Source organism: Cuculus canorus, chromosome 1 (assembly GCF_017976375.1).
Source record: "Cuculus canorus isolate bCucCan1 chromosome 1, bCucCan1.pri, whole genome shotgun sequence".
Taxonomy (NCBI): domain Eukaryota; kingdom Metazoa; phylum Chordata; class Aves; order Cuculiformes; family Cuculidae; genus Cuculus; species Cuculus canorus.
Window position 1 is genome coordinate 31,496,867 of NC_071401.1, and position 21,395 is coordinate 31,518,261.

Consider the following 21,395-nt stretch of genomic DNA (forward strand, 5'->3'; position numbering starts at 1 on the left):
AAGAGCACATAGAAAGAGCACAACTGCACAGCTACGTAACTGTGTAATGAAGTCTGTGAAGGTACTTAGGTTTTAAAAAGCCTGTTTTGATTAGTTCCATTTATTTTCCTTTTCTTCTAGCAGTATTGTGATTTGCTTGTTCTTTTAAAGAAAATTAATACACAATGAAAACAATGCAATACTAATCTGATTTTATTCCTGTTTCTGTTAGGTAACTTAGTGTGGTAGTACAGTAAATCAACTCTACAAAAATATAAACAACATAAAAATATAAATATAAAAAGCTGATATTCAATCAATTCCTATTTTGTTATGGGTGGTGTTGACAGAAATGCTGACTATACTCTAGAGTCCATTCTGTAGATGTTATGCCTTTGCTGAAGTGAAATGAATGATGGCACAGCTTCACATTCAGGAAAGCCCGCAACTGCAAAAATGATGTGGATACAGTTAATAAAAAATGCAGAAGCTTGGTGATTTGTGTCCTTGTGAAAGCCTAGGCAGATAATTTCATAGGGTTTTATTTTAAAAATAAAATAAGAGTTGCATAAATATTTAAATGAGACATCCAAGAATGAGCAGGCAGGAGAAATATTATTGCTATTTTTCTGGCTGGCCTGATATATATATTAACAAAAACAAGCTCAGAGTCATACATGGCTCTTGTGTGAATTTTTAAACACAGATGCACAGCTGAAAGTCTGTGCCTATGCATGTAAATAAGTGATAAAAAAATGGATGGAAGCATATGAATTCAAATGAGTTGGCACCTCTATTCAAAGAGCAGAGAAATCTCTGTGTTCCATGATTTCATTTAAGTTCCAAGAATCTTTCTTCCTGGACTTGTACGCATATTCTCAAGCACAAAAGAACCCCCTCTTCTGAGATACTAGAGACCTTCAAGTTCATAGCTATATTTCACATTTACTGCCAATAATCCAATGCTCCCTCTCAAAATATTTCCCATGCGAGACTCATATACTGATCTTATCACCTTATTCTTCCACAAGAGTATTAACGCTTGGTTTCATTCAGGATTAATCTCTTGTATTAAGAAACTATGGTAATCAGTACAGAGTAGTTTGTTCTCTTAAAGATGTTCCCCTACAGACTGATGAAATTATACGTTTTCCAGGTCCACCTCACCTTCAAAATCCAGGTCTAATTCCTAGTGTAGTGGCTTGAATTATAGCATCAGCGTGACCAATGAAATTAGATATCATCTCAGTTTATACAAGATGCGCTTAAAAAATTTATAATTTAATACCAGATAATGGAGAACGAAGGCTGCAATGCACATCATTAAGGAAAGAAATAACAAGAGAGAGGTTATAGGAGATTTCTTTGTGATCACTTGCTGGAAAAAAATGAGCACTTTGAAAATGCTAAGGAAATGTAATACAGTGGTGTTCTAGAGTTTCTGGTAAGAAAAGATCAGAATCACTGGCAGTGCTCAAGTGTGAATAAAATATTTTAACTGTCACTGTAGGTTCTGCAAGCGAAATGTGAAAACAGGCGTATACAAGGCCACTGAAGGATTAATTGGTCTAATTTGTCTTAACAGATAGGAGTACTGAGGACACTGTAAAATGAAAATGGAAGAAACATCAGAGTAGTTTACTCTCAAACAAAGTACATTCAATTAGAAGCTAAATTGATCTAGACATGCAGGTGGTAGGAAACAAAGGAAGCTTCTTTCATTAAATTAACAATATGAAGCAGTTTCCAGAGTAGCTCTAGTGCAGCAGTCCTACAGTACAACTGATAAATCAGTGTATTCTTTCAGCAGAATCTCATTTCTAGTGAAAGAATCATTTCTTATCTCAGTCTGTGAATCATTTCTTATCTCAATCACCCTGGATAACTTTTGAGGGCAGAAAAGGGTGTTCAAAATCATCTTATTTTACAGCTGTCCAAATTCTCTCCTTCTCTCACAGGTCACTAGCCAAACTCAGAAGAATAGTATCCAGAAGATGAGTTTCATCTTCTAATCCACATTTCATTTTGGAGCTTCCCCTCTTCTCATCCTTTTACAAGCCTTGCATGGCTACTGCTCTAGTAGTGATGAAGCCATGGGAAGTGATGAACGTCAATCTTCAGGCTACGCACCAAAGAACTTCAGAGTATACATTCTGTACAATAGCTGGTAGACCAGAGCCTGGTTGACTTATTTATATGGCTTTGCAGTCAAGCTGTACTACCAGCCTTGTGTCCGATATAGTTTCATTTCTCCACATTTAGTAAAACTAATGTCATATTTGCACCTTCTACCCAAGGGACCACACTGAGTCTCTGTTTCCTGTGGAAGGAGATAGTGCTGGGCAAGCTTTGGTACTTTAAGAGAGTGTATGCTGCCCTCCAGGTTTGACCAGAATATACTTATGGATCAAATGTGTTATTAGAGCTCTCTTACACTTGCATTGAGAATAGGCTCTGCATGGAGCGAGAAAGGAAATGGCTCTTTCACCCTTCAGTTTCTGTGTTTTCTGCAAACCCGTATCGGAACAAGGCACAGCACTGTCTTTCTCCCGTGAGGTCCTTAGGCCACCATTAGGCTTTTGACTAACAATACCATTTTCCTCCTGTTTAAATGGGAGCCATGGTTTAGGGATTGTTAGGAATGGTTGGACTCGATGATCTAATGAATCCTTTCCAACCTAGTGATTCTATGATTCTCTATAAACAAAGTGATATTTCCACTCCAAATTGTCCGGAATTATTTACTTTAATATTTAAAAACACTCTCTTTGATGATGTTTTGCTTGTAATATTCTTGTTTTCACAACCTTTTATTCATTTTTTGTTGGTGCTTATTCTTCAGTCAAGAGGATTTTGAACTCATATTCATGACTATACATTCAGTTCCCAAGAAGCTATACATGGGAAAAGATAATTCACACTCTTCCAGTTGAAGGACTAATCTGATAAATCACAGCTGGTTGGTAAATTTAAAATACAAACAATGACCTCCACAACACCTTCACTAGGGATCAGTCCTCAAAACTGAAAATGTTAAATACCGTCTAACTCAAAGCATACCTATGAAAGCTGCAATCTACAAACAGGATAAAAAATGCTAGAGCAATTTCAAATTCTTCCCTCTGCTCACTTCATAAATAAATAAGAATAATAATGCTGCTTCCGACAGCAGATAAGGAAGTAGGAAACAGTCCAAAATTTCCTGAGATGGTCTGTAGAAACTGCATACTCAGACAGAATTTGAGAACAAAATGGTCAAAGTTGGTTTGCTTTGTTCATTAAAGCAGATGATTTGTGAAAACAGTAACTCAGAATGTCATTACTACATTACTGCAACAACACTGATTTTCATTGAAACTAAGGGCCTTACCTATGGCTGGAAATTCTGTCTGTTTACAGAAGATATTTTTATAGCGTGCTGCTTGATAGAAGAAAAATGTATCCTGACATTCCCATTCCTTAAAAAAGTGTGCACTTCACATGGTGGGCTTCGTAACAGCAGCCAGAGACAGTCTAAAAATGCAAAAAGGCATTACAGTGTCCAAAGCCAGACAACGATGACTTTTGAAAGGCACAAGAGTCACAAGCTCTTGGAGCACAGGTCCCAAACCAACTCTGTGTCCCATGGCTCATGAAAAGGGGATGTTTTTTCCTTGAAGATGTTGTGCTTCTGGGGTATCGTATGAGAAACACAAACTGCTCTGCAGACACCACCCAAACACATCTTAGGCAAAGCCATGAGATTTTTGTTCTTTGAGTGTCTCCTAGAAATCTTCCCCTCTCCTTCATCAGCCTTGAGAGCATCTAGGATGAGTCTTATAGCTCTGAAATTCTGGGATGATGCTTTCTGGGCCTGAATTTTTGTCACAACCCTACAGACCTCTTGGTCTGTAGATCTTGGATATCTAGAAGAGGATCCCTTTGGATCTTTGTGCTATGTCTGCAGAGTTGCCTATCTTGTGAGCTATACTGATGGCACTACTGTGTCTATGAGTGTCATTGCCCACAAAGAAGAATAAAAACACTAAATTCACAGATTAGAAGCTTTTCCTTAATGCTTTCTTATGAGAAGTGTGGTAATAACAAGATATTCAACTGACCACTCCAAATCTTGAAGAATCTACTAGTAATAGTACCTCTGAGCCTCTGTGCGAGAGCTAGGTAGGATCAAGGATAACAGAAATTTCTATAGCTCCAAAAGTAATACTCAAGATGCTTAGTAACTTCCTATTGGGCAGACTGGAGCAAAATATAGAGTAGCTAATGTACAAATAATCTACTTTGACCTATTTCATGTTCAGCAGAACTCAGACTAACAGGTTCATTCCTCTTCATGATCTGCCTCTTTTAAGCACCCCAACCTTGCCCAGAGTCTTAGGTGGCTGCCATGTAAGTAAGAAGTAATTTCACCGTATTTAGCAGCTTTGTCCTTTCTGTCTTCCTAGGTCTAACCATGACGTCAATCTGCCTTGCCCACTGTGAAAACACTTCTGCCATAGTAATTAGTACAGCTGAGAACAGAAATGTTGATCGTAAGAATTCACACAGGAGGGCACTTCTCCTTTTTAGTCAAGATGTTCGGATGGGGCCCCACAGCAGCAGGAAGCCTGAACTTCTAAGCAAGAAGTGTGGGATTTGCTCCATAACAAACAAGAAAGATTCTTCAAAAATTTTAAACTCTCAACTCTTGAGCCAAACATACCTCATGCCATTTATTCTCACAGCTAGATTCAGAGAAATATTATGACAGAAAATCTTCCAAGTCTGCAGAATTGGGCTGGTAGCCAAGCTCAGTGAAATTTCAAAAAGCAGCTTTTCTTCCGCATATTTAGTCCAGAAGTACAGCTGCAGTGGGTGAGCGCAGATTTGCACATCATTGCAATTATTCTGGATGCAGTAAGATCTCAGAGTCCCACATGTAGATAATACAGAGTGGTCATTATCTGCCTCCCACAGTAAACTGTCATCCTTCCCCTTCTTGCATATATTGGAAGCTGACGAGTGCTTGGTATGCCTTCAGCAGGGTTTGAATCAGGGGTGAAGAGAGGAGAACTGAGACCTGTCCATGAGCATTCAATACTCCAACTTTTCCATGTTCTGGGGGAAAAATCCTGACAAAGAAACCTTGATAGCTGTGGGAACTGTGGCAAATAACTACACACAGGAAGATGCTTGGCAGCACTGCTCTCTGCTTGGACAATATGGTAGGAGGCCACGTTTCCACATGGATAAACTCTTCTAAATCTTTACAGCGGGTGTAGAAATGTCTTCATTGTCATGATGCTGCCTTTTTCTGCCTCTTCTATCCAACAGTGTCTCACCATGAATATCTGTTTCAGGCTAGGCTCATCCCAAAGGAGATTTTTTTTCCCCTGCTTCTGTTTGTTTATAACAGCCTCCAAGACTGCTGCAGAGCCAAGGAATGACTGGCTGTTTTTTCAGTCTCAGATATTGGCTCAGTAGAAAGTTGGTTCATCATTAGCCTAAGCGCTCTTTAGCTCACTTGCTGAAAGGAATGCTGCTGTATCCCTCTTCTGATATCATTTATTACAGTGCACAAACAACCTCATCCTTTTCTTCCAGCCTCAGCCCAGTTTACTGGGGATAAATCAATATGTACAAAGGCATCCTGTCTGATATGAATATAATTCAAGGGACAAATATTAAGTTTTATACGTTGTTAAACTTTTCTTCCTTCCTGCAAAAACGGTGAAGTTATTTCTATACTGAAGGTTCCTTGTGTCAGCTTTACAACATTGGATTTTTCGAAAAGTTTTTTTGCGTAGGTTAAAAATGTTCTCCTATCATAAATCCTGTGTCAGGCTCAAAAATACCAACTATTTTTCACTTGCTGATTTGAGCCTCTTTGATTTGCCTCTGGAACAATGAGATGAATTATGAGTTATAGCTAGGAAGCCTAAAATACATCCTAATTGAAGTACAATAGACCATGACCCTTTTGAAAAAGAAGGGACCAGGGAAACAAAACCAAAGTTATTCAATTGAGGATGCCTCAAGCTTTCTTTGTATTGAGAAGCACAACTTTGCAAGCAGAAAAAAACAGTGCCTCTACAAAGTTCAAATGTCATGCTCCTTCTAAAAAGCATGTAAGTGAAAAGTGATTATCAGCTAATTGACATTAACAGGGCAGAACTTAGAGAATTAAGAGCTGGAAGGATCATCTTAGGAAAGATTAATGGAGTTAAATATTGCATGTAAAACTTAGCTAAACATTTACTAAGGAAAACATAAATTATCTACAATCTAGAAAGGAAATATTTACTGAAAAAAATAAGAGGATTGGCTCATGCAGATAGATATACATAAATAGTAAGATGAGCTCTGTGGAAGACAAGCTCTCTCTTTTCTGCATGAATTTAATATTCAGTATTTGTTTTAGTTTGCAATGGCACTTTATCAGTTTGAAATGGTTTATTTCAGATTGCTCTTAATATTCAAAACAGGAAATGAAAGCTTGTTCCAAAATATGGATTGAAACATGTCATCCTGAAGATGTCGAAACATGTCATCCTGAAGATGTTGAAACTAGACATTAGCTTTGTCTGATTCTTCACCCTTTCTCATACAAGAGCACTTTAGCTTGAGCCCCCTGATTTCTCGATTTTGCAGTGCCTGCATTTTCTGACAGAAGACTTTTATGTTAAATAGCCATACAAACTAATGAAGAGAAGTCAGCTGAATTTTGCTCTTCCTGGCCAATATATATGCTGTCATTCTCTTGTTAAGAAGCTATTCTTAAAGGAAACAAGGCAATATAATTGTACACTGCACAAGACTCTAAAACACAAACCATGTTGTTCTGATGAAAACATGCTAGATAAGGAGAGTGTGCAAAGTTATCTTTAGCTATCCCAGTCTTTTGAAAAGGAAAAAAAATTGCTGCTGATTTACAGCCTCTAAAATCTCAAGTAAATGCAGGGTTGCTCAGGAGATTTTTCTCAAAATATCTAATCATTGTGGCATAATATTTTTATCTCAATGTCATTTATGCCAGCACTAGATAGGCTGAAGAAATGCTGCAATGTAAACGTCACTATCAAGTCTACATCAGTGTTTCTGCCACTTCTAACATGCAGATATGTGAGCCAAGATGCTTCAGTGATGGGAGAACTTGAGGATTAAAGTTACAGGATGATTGAGGAAACTGAGGAAGATCTAAGCATCAAATATAGCAAAGAACATCCGGAAGCCTAAAGTAGCCTCTTTGACACGCTTCTCACTCTTCTCACCTATCATGTTCCGAAAGCTTTTTATGAGGATAATATAGAGAAGAGGATGATATAGAGAAGAAAGCAGAGAGTCAGTATAAAATTGTCTGCATAACCTTCTTTTATTTAACAATAATTTTATGAAGCACTTACTAAAAGCAGCTATTAAAACCAACCAAGAGGGTTTGTTTTCACAACTGAGTTTTAGTGGTTCATTCTTGTGCAGGAAAAACAAGTCCACAGCTTTCAAACAAAGAAAAGCAAAGTAGAGCAGTAATGTTTTCCTTTAGCAGAAACATACGCTTGACTGTTCCTTTAGGATAGAGTTCAGCGCTTCAGAGAGAAATGTTAAGATATTTACTTCAGATAGGCAGGGCTTTCTATAGTTATCATTGATAAAATCACTTTGAACTGAAACATCTGACCAAAACTATGAATCTCTGCCTAGAAATATTGCACCACATGAGAAAGAGTGAAATCATACATCCTGAAATGTAAACATTGCTGTCAGCCTCCTTTATAAAATGCTTGTTCAGTTTTATGTTAGGTACAGCCCAAATGCAGTTTTTACAACCTATTTATTTCAGATGTCTAGGTCTTTGCTACATGTAGAAGAGACAACAACAGAAAAGCAAATAGAGCAGTTAGTAGTTGTGAAATACATTTGCACAAAAAGAGAGTGAATAATCCCTTTGGTAAAATTAATTGTGAAAATGAACTCTTGTAGTTTAGTGACATATTGATTTTTGTCTCAGATCTCTTTTCTGTTGCAGGAATCAAATGGAAATCCATGCTGTGTCCTTGTTCCCATGACTGTCAGAGTTCAGGTTGCCCTGGAGACACAATGCCACATTCGCAGAAGGGGAAGAGAGACCTCAACCCCGCTGTCCTCTGGGGACTGCACTCCCAAAATTCTTCTGTGGGCCTCCTTTGACCCCTGAGAGCTCACAAAGACAGCTAGCTAAGTATTTGTAATGTGAGATGCTACTGTAAATTAAATGCTTACTAATGAAAGATCAGAGGGATCACATTAAAAATCTAGCTTCCTATTTCGCGGCATGCCTTTGGGAAATATGTAATCATGCTTTTTAGCAGCACAGCCACAGGCATTGTATATTTAAAGCAAGCAGAGCAGCAAAATCTCTTAGTCTTATAAAAAGGTGTGACACTGGATAAAAATTAGTAATATCCCTGATGTAAGAATACATCCAATTAGGATAGTTCTTAAATCCATGTACATTTCTAGCTGAATCATTCATCTGGAAACACTGGATAGTGTCTGCTGGAAATGGAAAGTAGAACAAGTCAGCCTTACAGGCAGAGCCTGCTGTCAGTCTTTGGAGGCAAGTAAATCCCTCAGCAGGTCAATACATTATTTCCTCTGTCTCAAATAGGATTTACTGCTCCCTGTCAGTGCACTGTCCTGTTATATTGTTGAATAGGAGGCTGTAGTTCAGGGAGGACATTGGTACTGAGGAAACAAAAGCCTCGCATGCATGACATCAAGGCAAGCGCACATATGTACCCCCCTGAGCCTCAGGACAAATGAGTGCTGCTCATCTCCCTCTCTGCATTACCCAGCAGCAAACTGAGCATGGAGTGGAAATGAGGACAGCAGTGAGGGAATCTAGGAATATTGACTTCTTTGCCGAGTTGGGAGGTAATTGGGAGCCCTTTTGGAAACCTGCAACATGGTAATAGGTTGGAGGATACTGATAAAGACCCTGTACTGTGGCCAAAATTTTTTATACTGTTGCTAAAAGAAAAAAAAGCACACCCAGACAAAAGAAATCAACACTGGCACTGCTATGCACAGAATGACATCTATTTACTCCAACACACTGAGACTGGATTCACAAGCCCTGTAAGGTGATTGTGAGCAGTGTTGGACACAAGGACAGCAATACACAAGAGATAAGAATGAGGAAAATGAGACTAGAGGCACGATGACCACTTTGCAAACTGTGTTACTAGTGGAGAAAGGAGATATTTTCCTGTGCTTGTACTTTTGGAGGAATTATATACTTTCTGTGAGTTGAGGTGTTACCAAGTCTTTTGCTTAAGGTCCAGTCCCATGGCTTCTGAATTTGCTGCCACTCACAAACACAGCCATCAAATACTGAACTCAGATCAAGCAACTGTCTAGCCTCCATCTTGTCCCACAGTCATCAGTAGAAAGAGACTAGCAGTCAACAATGGTGACTACAAATTAATTAAAGATATTTTTAATTTAATCCTCTTATAATATTTTTTACCTTTGCCATACCAGTGGCAATAAATCCCAGTTTGGGTAAATACTTCACCAATTATTTCAGGCTTTGATCTCTGCCTCTGAAGTCGCACACTCTTTCTCCAAGCAGTGGCACCAGAAGTTTGTATTGGAGCTTCCCTGATTTACTGGAATACCGCATAAGCCTTTCTCAGGCATTATTTTGATGCACTCCATTCCAGGACATAAATGCAAATGAAGAGGCCCGTATTTAGAATTTACAATAGCAACAAATGTTTATTGCACAGGAACAGCTATGAAAACCAATATTAAATACGATCATGTCTTGTGCTCTCCTCAGGGCATACCACAATCATAATTAATGTTATTTGATGACAATAATAAGGCAGATGCAGCTTATAAATTAGTAGGCAAATTAAGTAAATGGGGTCTGATCACCGGGTACAGCTGAACACTTTGTGAAGCATTTTAAGAGTTTTCATAGAGGTGGTGAATCAGGGTTGATCTGCTTGGCCACTTAAGGGAGCAACTGGGATGAACAGCAAATAAATAATTTCTGCATAAAGATGCAAACCAGCTTTGCCTCCTTTTTTACATTTCCTTACTCTAAACTTTTTTTTTTTCTCCTTAAATAGAAGAATTAAAATGTTTTTGTGGCATGGACTTTCAAAAGAAACTCTGTATGATACAGAGCCTAATCTGTTTGTGAACTCAGCATTATTATTATTTTATTATTGGTTGCAGAGTTCTCCACCTCAGTAATCCATGTACAAAAGGATGCTTCCTGTCTTGACATGTTTACAGACTAGGTAGTTCAGTGTAAAAGAAACTAAAAATGATTGTGGCAATGGTTTATCTTCTAAAACGTAAAGCCTTTGGTGTTTCTGCTCATTCTGACATGCTCTCCAGCTTGCACAGACCTACCATGACCTGTAAACAGTGTTTTTCAAATCAGGAAGGAAGTCTCTGCTGTCATTTTTGAGCAGGTATGAGCAAGCCAGGGGTTACTATCAGTATCATGTTACTGCGACTTAATATGCCGTTGAGCATTTGAACTGTGCTGAGTAGCATGGCTGCAAGGTCTTTTTACTTACTACAAAGTCTTTTTATTTACTGCAAAGTGAAATGTGCTCATTTAAAACCATCTTTGAGGTGAGCTGGGCTAACTGAGCACGTTGGCATCTATGGTCCTTCAGTTGTCAAGCAGTACCTTGCAAAACCGAGTGACTCAGCTGCTTTTGACAGCACACTCCTAATCCACAAGGGAAGAGAGTTAAGCGAAGGGCACTGACAGACAAGCTTTGGCTGAGTTTCAGGTGCAGACACTGAAGACTACGTGGTGCTACTGCCCCCACAGCCTAAGCAGCAGAAGGAAAAAGATACCTTACTCACTTCACTGCCATGTTAGTCAAGGCCCACAAAGCAGTTCTCATGATATCAGGGAAAAGCAACAGAACTAAAAGGTGAAGGTGGGATGCTGGGTTTTTCACATAGTGCAGCAAGATAAGCCTGTCACTGTTCACGTAATTATATTATCCTATGTTTGAAATAACTCTGTAATACATACACATATGATACACACCATCAGCTACTGTGCAGTAACATGCGTGGCAGCAGTAGCTTGAGGAGTGTGAGTGCTGCCTCTGTTGGAACCTAAACCTCCAGTTTGAATCCAGCTAGGAAATCACCACAGTGGAATTACAAAAGGAACCAAAACCGATGAAAGCAGTGGTGAGGTTTGTAAAAGGTGACTGAAAATGTAAGTGTTTTTCTTGTCAAGGACTGCAGTGCTACAGCTGAAGAGGAACAATATTTCTAAAGAAGAAGTAGGACATTTCAGAGAAGTATTTTATTGGTAGATGATTGCAGTCAGAGGCTAATATTTTCAGAACCAGGCTCTTCTCTGAGAAACACTATTCAGAGGTTGAAGAAAGGTTTTTAAAATGTCTCTTCTCTCAAAGGACAAAGTTCTAAGTTGGTCAGCTCTGAATGACAGCTCAGCAAAATGAAAAATAAATTGCTTTTCAAGTACAGACACCGGAATAACTTGGCACATGATTATATCTGCAAAAGTAGCAGTGTGTGCCATACAGTGCTTAGCAAAATGCATCGTTTGAAAAACCGTACGTAGACTGCAGACAGGGATGAAATTCAGCGTGAGCGAGCACTGACCTCTAGTGGAAGTAGAAATCTTGAACTGGTAAAGACCGTTGAATTCAAAATATAAAATACGTCATGCGGACAGTTGTCCCGAGGCTTGGCAGCTCTGCAAGCTACAGACCGCGTAGTTTTATTATTAGGAAGCTCCCACTGTCTATGCACCAGGAACTATCACATCTATTGTGACACCTAGAAGCAATTTTTTTACAGCCAAATGAAAAGAGCGCACACTTAGAATTTGCTTAGTAAGACAGATAAGTCTTCTACTGGTCAGTAAAATTAAGTGAGGCTAAATTCACTCTCTTGTTTCCTTTGCACGTTGTCTCACACAAGAATTACTGGCTCTACAGCCTAGACATTTTTTCTTGCCTCAGAATAGCAGGGAAGGAAAGAAACAGGAGAATCATGAGACCCATGAGTTCCCTATGGTCTGTGAAAGAAAGGAAGAACTACAAGGAGAGCAGGATGACAGGCAATGCACCAGACTGATCGTCTAAATACTATTTGACAGTAAGAGATACTTTCATTCTTTGAGTGATATGAAGCCAATCTGTGTCCCGAAGTTAGTGCCATCACGAAAGTGAGAGTAAAATTTATCAGGGTGGCATGCAGTACAGAAAGTGATGTTTTGGTTCTGGTCTGTGACAGAATCATCTTGGATATTTTCAGGAAGAATCCCACCGCTCTCAAGAAGAACCCTGCAGAAAAAGAAACCGATTTTTTTCTACCTCCTTTCATTCTTTAAGACACTATCATTCAGACAGCAACTCAAGTACCAATTAAACAAACTGGCAATGTTATGACTGGAAATTCTATTAGACCTAAATAATTATAGAATCATAGAATGTCCAGATTTGGAAGGGACCCACAGGTATCATTGAGTTCAGCTCCTGTCCCTACATAAGACAACCCCAGAATTCACACTATATGTCTGAGGGCATTAATGCTTCTTCTGCAACAAGTAACACCATCTTTAACTTGAACATTTCTCTATAATCCATAAACTAAAAGTACAACAGTAAAATAATAATCAAAACCCAGCAAAAGTGAGCAGATGCTATTCATTCAAAGGTATCATTTGTTGATCTGCAAAATACTAGAGACTATTGCAAGTTGGTGAGGACCCTCACCATAATAGTGATTGATAATACAACATCAATATAATTATTGATAACTAATATGGAATTTGTCTGTTGTTCACTCAGTAGGCTTACCGTGTTGCTCTCCTAATATCAATGTAAGGTCTTGCAGAGTCAAATAGTCTCACACACTTTGGATCAATTCTGTGAAACTCTTTAGCTGATTCGTGAGGAAGTTTATAGCAGCAAGGTCCTACAGATGGGCCCAGCACCACGAGGATGTCTTTCACATTACAGCTATATTCAGATACCATAGCATTTACTGTGGCCATAGAAACTCCTAACAATGTGCCTTTCCATCCTGTAATAAACAAAAGGTTGAAAAAAAAAGATTGTATAGATGGTCTCTTTCATTTTATAGTAGCCAAAGTATGTGCTATTACTAAGGATACAAATTAATAAATATGTTTACATCTAAAAAAAGAGAATCATATCAAATTATAAATAATTGTTTTTTAAAAACCCAACACATTAAGAGCTATAAGTTTGCTGAAACCATTTTGTGGAGATGTCATCTAGAGAGAATAGTTTAGATTAGGATTCTAGAACTCCTTTTTCCCAATATCCTGGTTTGGGCAAGTAGAGCATACCTTACAGCTCCTCTGTGCTTGAAACATTTAAATGGGAATATGACAACAGAAGTGTTTTGCAGTCAGAAGTGTATTTTTATAGTATGGTAAAAATGTTTATAGTGTTATTTTAGAAAAAAAAAAAAAGAAGAGGCTTAAGCTAGAGACGTTGTTTGGAACAGATAGAAGAAAGCCCAACTTTGAGTTCTCATATCTCAGTCTCAGTCCCAGGAAGCCTTTGCATTGCACAGGAACAAAGGACAGAATATGCTAAAAGCTTTTCCTCTGCTTTTCTAGAACCAAAGACTGATACCTAATTGTCTCTATTTGCATGCATAGGAACAGGTGTTCAAGTTAAATGTGAACTGAGGTGGGGTTGGACAGGAAGGAAAGGATTTAGCAAAAAATATTTGGAAGCTTGGCAAGGACTGTGATGTGGGATGGAAGGCTAAAACTTGTGAAACAGAAAGTAGGAATTCAGGCTAGAGATTGGGACTATGCTTGGAGAAGGCAGCAGTATGAGTTGGGGGAACAGTTTGGTTTGTCATGGACTAAATAAATGAAGAGGCAGCAGAGAAAGGAGCAACTATGGATTTAAATATTTTAGAATAATTATGTTTAAATATTTATGAGGTAAAACTCTTAAAACTTTCAAGAATGGATGAAATTCTCTCCATCCCTTCTCCCCATTAAGAAACACATTCCCCTTTCCTCCCAAACAGACATGCCACGATTCTCATTCCTCTCACTTCGTCTAACCTAAGCTTGCTAGGCACAGGAAAGGGGGGAGGGAGGTGGCCATGAAACAACTTTATTGGAGGAAAGTCAAAGTTTTGATCATCTTATGATGACTCACCAATTTGAATTTATTTTGGCTAATTTATTGAATGCACAAAGAATTGGTATGAATTAGATTGTATTCAGAAGTTCTGGCATAGATGAATTTCCCACCATATCAAGGGGTGTACTATCATCAAACCTGAGGAGAAATTCTCAGCTGTGTATTCTCCTTGATCTTATAGAGACTTCTTTATAAAATGAAACAGCTCCAACAGGAAAATCTCACCAAAGTATATGTATTCCGGCCTTACAGCTGGGATATCTTTTGAAGTAAGACATAACCTCAAGGTTTTTCTAACCACACCTGCTTCAGTTTTATTCTCATTTGGTTTGAGTCAGATAAATATATGTTCTGATCCACAATTATTGTTGGGGGCACTGGCTTTGTAGCCTGTTTTTACTTATGAAGTTAGACAGGGCACAAAACAAAATAAAAAAATTCCAGGCTTTTGCTACCAGACTAGAAAATAAATATATAAATTATTACAGTTATAAAATAAAAGGAAAAAAAACCAACCCTCAAAAAAAACCTATTCTCGGAAAAAAAGCTATCACCTCGGAAAAAAAGCTATTCTCAAGACTGATGTTGTTTTAGCAGGATAGAAACTTAACAAGTTAGGGTCTATATTGTTTTATGCTCTTGCATGTGTTCATTCTCACTCAGTGCTTCTTTGTAGCTAATTCATAATCCTTAGTACAAAACTCCCTTTCCAATGGTATCCTAGTTATTTTGATCTCCGTCACTTAAAATTCATACCAGAATGAGCAGCACCGCAGGCTTTTCTGACAGGATCTGCAAACAGCACGGGTATGCAATCAGCCCCTGGAGCTGCTATTGTAACACCTTTCTGATCCGTAACTATCCCATCATAGCTGTCAGGCTCTGTCTTTCCCATAATGCACACAGCATTACCATGATCAATCTGTCAAGACAAACCAGAACATGGACAGTGATATGGCAGCAAAAAACCAGTTGTGATTAATACAAGAAGTTTTCATTGGCACATAACACTCTTCTGCACCAAATGTTCATGCTTGCAAATCAGGCACTCCCTTGCTCAAAGCCACGCAGATCTATCAGTAGAAAGCCGACATAGAAGTAGTGGTATACATTTCTTTTTTTAAGAGAAACTGCCCTGATACTTTATCTGATTATTCTATTCAGTGGTAAGTTAAATGTTAGAACATTCTTGGAAGAAAGAGGATTGCTTCTCCATATAGTGCTAAATGGCTGACAGATTGGATGGCTATTGCAACAGGTAAACTTGCCAGCATAAATGTTCTAATTTTCCTGCTTCTCACAAGTTATTGCTGAGAAAAGCAGAAGAATGCCTACAGTTTTAGCCAGTGATACATGCAGGAAGATCTGATCTGTTTACATTAATCCATTGTTTGACAAGATACCTTGACTCTGCGAAAAGTTTCTGGGTTAAATCCTGCAGCATTAGCCAGCCGGCGGAGATTCTCTTTAACAACAACTTGTGGGTCCCTCCGCTTGGAACTGCTGAAGAGATTGCAGGAGCTTAGAGTAGGTATGTAGGAGATCCCACCAGTCCTTGTGGTGAAGCCATGTAGGAAGATATCACCTGGCAAAGCAAAAAAAGACAACAAACAATTGCTTTCAGCACAAGACCAGTCCAAATATTACATTATTCTACACTGAAGAGACCTGGAATCAGCCAATATATTTGATTATTGCTTTACCTCATATCTAGCTGTGCCATTTAAATTTAAGGATTCCAAGTTTCCTTCTTGCTCATAATCATAATCCTCTGTGCTCAAAGTAGAAGAGTTTGAGCAAGAAAGACTCCTAGCAGATTTAGCCTGAATTTTTGCAGAGTTGTAGTGCAAACTCTAGAAAAGAGGCAAATCACTGAGGGAAATTACAGTAGATTTTTGAAGGAATATTCTAAGGTGGCATCTCCCAAGTTTTTTTGGCAAATTAAGTACTAGTCCTCAAGACTTCACAAAACCTCAGGTATCTTTTTTTAAAGTACACTGAAAGCACTGAGAATTTCTAACATTGTTAAAAAATCTTCTGCTTTTATTGTGCGGATACTTTATCATGGCCTCATGCACCAAATGCAACCACTGTTTCAGGAAGTGATGGAGGTGGGGTTCTGTGTGGCTAAGCTGAACACTGAAAGATAGTCCCACAACTGGTATTTTTGCTATCTTAAGAGCTTACAAGCTTACTGACATAATCAGAGTTGAGATTCAAAATGTTTTTTATGAAGTGTGATCCTTTCAAAAACTTGAAGCACAATGAAGGCAAAGATGACTTTAGGTAAATTATGCTCCTTTCAGGTTGTGGATCATTTCAGACACACTGTTAGAGAAATTCCAATTTTTTTTTGCAGTAGAAAAACTCTAAGCTTTCCTCTGAATCCTGAGACACCATAATCATACTGCTTGAGAGACATGCTGCAGTCAACTGGGTCATGCCACGGCAGGGACAATGGGACATCAACCTGTTTAACCAGGCATGCGTGAGGCTGCAGACCAGGAGAAAAACTCCTGTCCTGCTTTTCCAGAAGATGATGTTAACTCACAAAGTGTGTCATTTCCACACAGAGGCGAGGGGATTTTACTGTCTGCAGTAATGCTCTCACTAAATGCGGACCTCTCTTTCCTCCAATCATTCCACAGGCCTAGAACAGACTTGACAGTCTTTTGCTGTATCTCTGTTGAAACTTCTCCGTCTTACTGCAACATCATGCAGAGTTATTTGCTGCCTGAAGACATTTCTAAATCTTACTCATTCTGTAATTCCCTTGAAGGAGTATGCTTGGGAACCATCTCTGTAAAACCTATTAGCTGGGATTCTTTGTACCTGGGATCAGGGAGGATCTGAGGATGGTGAGCTCCCCTTTCAGGCTCGGCAGGCTTTCCAAGTACCTCTGAATCTCACTTCGAATGAGTGCCACATCCAGTGTAGAAGATGGTTGCTCTTCACTCTGAGGTTCAGCTATCTGTAGGTTTTTACAATCAGATGCCACTTGCAAATCCTCAAATTCAAACTGGTAGACTGGTGTAAAGAGATGGTCTATATATACTTTCATTAAGTCTTTTCTTAAGGTAGGAAGAATAACTTTAATAACACTTAGATCTTTTTCATCCAGTCTTTGTTTGATTGTATACAGAGCAGCAGCTGCAGTCGAAGCATGTACCACCTCCAGTCTTTTCTTCAGACTTTGAAATACTCTCAGATCTGGAAGCGAGGACTCTTGTTCACTGTTCCTTTCATCCCCTTGCCTCTGGCAAAACATGACATAAACAAATGGAGCAGGGATGGAAGAGCATTTCTCAATAGTTTCCACTGTGTTACATAGTAATCCTTGGATGTTGGTCTGCGAGTTAGCTGGTAGGCTGAATAGATCTAGCAGTACTGCTTCCACCATATTCCAGGATATTTGTAGAGTCCTACAAGGGCCAAGTAGTCAGTAACAAAACAGGAAAAACAAAAAAAAGGCCACAGAGTTATATTATTAAGGTAATGCATTCAGTGATACGCGTAGAGAAGTTGGCATAGCAGCAGTTACTGTCTTAGGATTTCCTCACTACCTTAAAAGAAACTGCAGCAAAAGAAAAGTAGCGGAAATGGAAGTTATCATGTGTCTATTTAAGCATTTTGGTATTCCCTTACCACCCCGCCTACCTCAGGTTTTTCCCAGGTCAGGGATGTTAAAAGGCTATTACATAACATTAGATTTATTGTTTCAATTAACCCACATTAGCCTAATGAACATTCTTGACCTCTGACTGCTGGGCCCTCCTCCAGCTCCCATGAGAGGAATCCAATATAGAGCTTCCCTCAGCTTGCTGGGGCTGGAGGAGTTTCTACAACAATTTGTTTGGAAGCATTTTACACACTTATTGTTGAGGTGGAGATCTTGTCTACTGTCCTTCTTGGCAGCAGGGGTGCTGGGCTCTGAGCTCAACGACTTCTTTCCCAGAGGCATTCACGAGACTTTTTACGCTTCTTCTTTTTGCATTACCAAAATGCTATTTTCTAACTTCTGTGTGGGGAGGCGTGTGATTGGTATAGTTCTTCTTTTCAGCACACACAGGAACTCAGCATAGGTTACTGAAACTTTACCTAGTAACGCAGGAAGTACATGCACAACTAAATGAAAAAGAGTAGAACCGCGCACAACTTCCTGCCTTGTTTTTTTTCACTGTAGTATCTGCATACTTTGCTCTGGAATCAAGAAATGTTAAACTTACGTTAAACCACTCCCTAGTTCATGGCTTGCCTTGTGGCCAATGGTGAAATTCCAGTTTTGATGGTTGCTGTTTTTTCCCTTTTGTGGACTTTGTTGATCCAAGCCCAGGTAGGCTGCCTACTTGCCCATCCACCTCTTCCTCTCTCTGTTGCTTTGAGAACCTACCTTACATATTCTCTCCAAAGTGTCTTATTTTCTTTTCTCAAGTCTCTGATAATTTTTCAGTTTCCAGTGCAATCCTCCAGAGGTCTGGAATAAATGACTAGATCCCTTGGCCTTGGAAACCTTGAACAGATGGCTATTCAGATTTCATGACTATGCACCATGCTTGATCTGGGAGGAATACATGCAGGTTTATCACCAGCTGTAAGACCTCATAATCATTTAGAGTACTGGAGTATTGCTTAACACCACCGTTTCTACAAATGCCTTGACAATCTTTTAAGTACTTGAAATGAATGCTCTGCTACCAGAGCTATATCAGAAAATGCCTGGCAGTTTTCTTGCCGTAAGTCCTCCTCTTCTGTAACTACATGCATGTTCTGGCTTCACAGCACTTCATTATCCAGCAAAAATCCTGCTTCTACGTGTACTTGAGGCCTATAACTATAGCAGGCTTTGTGTCCTTTGCAGCATTTTATAATTGACTATGGATTTGCAGAGTTTCTACACTAACATGAGACGTCAAAGACCTTTCTGGGTTTAATGTATCATTTATTCAGAGTAGGTTTTATAGAAACTATTCTGTATTTTCTTCGTTGATCTTTCCTCTAGACTGGAAGAAAAATGATCCTGACTGAAAATGATGTTTTCTTTTCTGTGAGTTGAATGCTTACAAAGATTAATTAGCTACTATCAAAATGAGTGAACTAAAAGTATCAAATTGTGACAGTAGACAAAAGCATCTGCCAAGGGATTTATGACTCTTGATTTTGCTCAGAATATTATTTACACACAGCTGATAACAGAGAAAACAGCTTGCTAAAAAAGCAGTGTCGAAACAAACTGCTATCAAAGATCATGACTTGGGGAATCAGAGTGTTTCCTTCCCTACCCTGATGCTCTCTGTGGGAGGTCTATAAGAACACGGCATGATTCCAATCTAGGTATAGTTTATAGCCCCAGCAAAGACAGTACAACAGAGGGTGTAACAGAAAAAAACATATATGGCTCCATTTCAAGTATCTCAATAGTGGTAGGTAAGTACCATTCACTGCTGTCCTGTACTTCCCCAGAAAAATACCACCAAAGAAAGAAAGTGTTTGCAGAGGGAGAGGTAATTGCCTAGATTGATATTAAGTTGCGTGTGTATTGCAAAGAATCCACAGGGGCAATTATTGGATTGTACACAAAGAAACAATGAGGCTGATTCACCCTTGCCTCCTTCCAGTTTTGCATCACAGAATCCTACAGAGGTCAACGGTGTCAGAAGTAAATTTGCTTGCAGTCACAGTATTTTTTTTGACTGATTTCTGAGTCCCTCAAACAAAACCCTTCTAAAACTACAGGCTTGCAAAGCACAATAATGTTTTAGCTTATGAAAAATGCATTCATGGTTATTCAGACCCAGTGTTCCATGGAAAGTTTCACTTCACATCACTGCATCAGCCGCGATTAGGTGTATTTATTAAGGAGTTTCTCACTTCAGTACACAACGTAAGACAAATACTTGCACAAACTTGAAGCCAAGGCCACCCATTAGCTGTTTCACTCACTCTCTGAAACTGTTATTACAAACATTTGCAGGGTGAAAAGATTCTCTTGCACAGACATCAAGAAAAAGAAAATCAAAGAAAATGATAGATAATGAGAGAGGAGAGGTGAGGAGGGTAATGAGAGACAAGGAGAAAGGCAAAGTGAATGCAGAAAAGAAACCATGAAGGAAATAAAACCATGCTGCAGAGAAGAGACAGCTCAGGGTGGAAAAAAGATCCAAAAATAAATCTAATTCTAAAAGTGCACTGTTGGTCAAGACAAGAGTGATGGCAATTTCATGCACCTTTGAATCCTACTGGTCACCTTATCTTCTTACAGAAACTCAGAGAATTGACATCGTTTGGGGAAAATTAACAAGATAAGAAATACTTAACATCTGCTAGAGAGAGATGCCTAGAAAAGGAAAAGAGGCGATTAAAGAAGCTCAAATGAACAGGATTAAGACCACCTTTGTAATAAAATTTCAACAACAGCAAATGCAAAAAATGGAGGGGGAAAGAAATACATATAACCCTCTTAAACTGGATTAAAATAAAACATCCTGCTGCTCAAAGTAAGGATATTTAAGTGAGGTTGAAGAAACATAAATTAGCACTTAAAATCAAAGTATTGAAGTACATGCAGTTTTCGTAAACAAAGTTTAAAACAGCAATTTACTTACACTGGTAGACAATCCTTTTAAGCTCTTGAAAGATCTGATCTAATAAAAGCACACACTACCAACTTTATATATCTGTCAGTCATGCAGTTGATTTGTACAAGATGGAAATTCCTATTCTAGGTAAGATCGGAGTAGGAACCTGTATTACTTCTCTGTGATGAGACTCTACATTGTTGCTGTCAGTATCCCCAGGAAATAACAAACTGTACTGAGAGCCACCAACATAATTAAGTGCCTGGGTAGCATTAAACCCGGAAGCAGCACTAACCCTGCCATGCAACTCCCTGCTGTAATCATGCATGCTAATGCCTCAGCTTTACACAATCTCAGATTCAGAAACATTCAGCATAGCGAAACAGAACAAGAACACACACACAAAAAAAAACAATTTAAAGGAAAACTTGTGCAGACTGAAATCATTTCCTTTTCTGAGCTGTAACTGCATGTTCCAGTGAAGAATTTGGCAGTCAGTCAAGAAAAAGTATATGCAGAAGGACCCAGACAGAGAGGTTACGAGATGTCAGGCTCCAGTTCCACGGGCCTGAAATGAGGATGGCAGTTTCTTCTCAGAGCAGTCAGAAATTCCACAGAGCTCTGTAGAAATGCTTTACCGGACAATACAGAGGTCAAAAGGCAAGGGACAGGA

General features: G+C 38.9%; 1 protein-coding gene across 5 annotated transcripts; it reads right to left on the minus strand.

Moving 5' to 3' along the window:
• Positions 1–205: 205 nt before the first annotated feature.
• LACC1 (laccase domain containing 1) lies at positions 206–20,975 on the minus strand. Of its 5 annotated transcripts, XM_054051841.1 has the most exons (7): positions 20,750–20,975; positions 18,374–18,705; positions 16,980–17,569; positions 15,551–15,732; positions 14,904–15,069; positions 12,813–13,038; positions 208–12,296 (listed from the first exon to the last, which is right to left on the minus strand). In XM_054051841.1, exons 3-7 carry the CDS (start codon positions 17,545–17,547, stop codon positions 12,122–12,124), a joined length of 1,317 nt encoding a protein of 438 aa, XP_053907816.1. In that variant the 5' UTR covers positions 17,548–17,569; positions 18,374–18,705; positions 20,750–20,975; the 3' UTR covers positions 208–12,121. The 5 variants fall into 5 exon arrangements, with proteins under 5 accessions (XP_053907831.1, XP_053907816.1, XP_053907824.1 ...); XM_054051849.1 differs by lacking the exon at positions 20,750–20,975 and having other exon boundaries at positions 18,538–20,743; XM_054051834.1 differs by lacking the exon at positions 20,750–20,975 and having other exon boundaries at positions 18,374–20,743.
• Positions 20,976–21,395: the final 420 nt, after the last annotated feature.

Bases quoted from the DNA above. Each gene is read 5' to 3' on its own strand.
- LACC1 (XM_054051841.1), bottom strand. From the start codon at position 17,547: ATGGTGGAAGCAGTACTGCTAGATCTATTCAGCCTACCAGCTAACTCG. The intron at 15,733-16,979 runs GTACAAAGAATC...TTGCTTTGCCAG, and splicing joins CAGATCCTCCCTGATCCCAG to GTGATATCTTCCTACATGGC. The intron at 12,297-12,812 runs GTAAGCCTACTG...CTTTTTCTGCAG, and splicing joins GATATTAGGAGAGCAACACG to GGTTCTTCTTGAGAGCGGTG.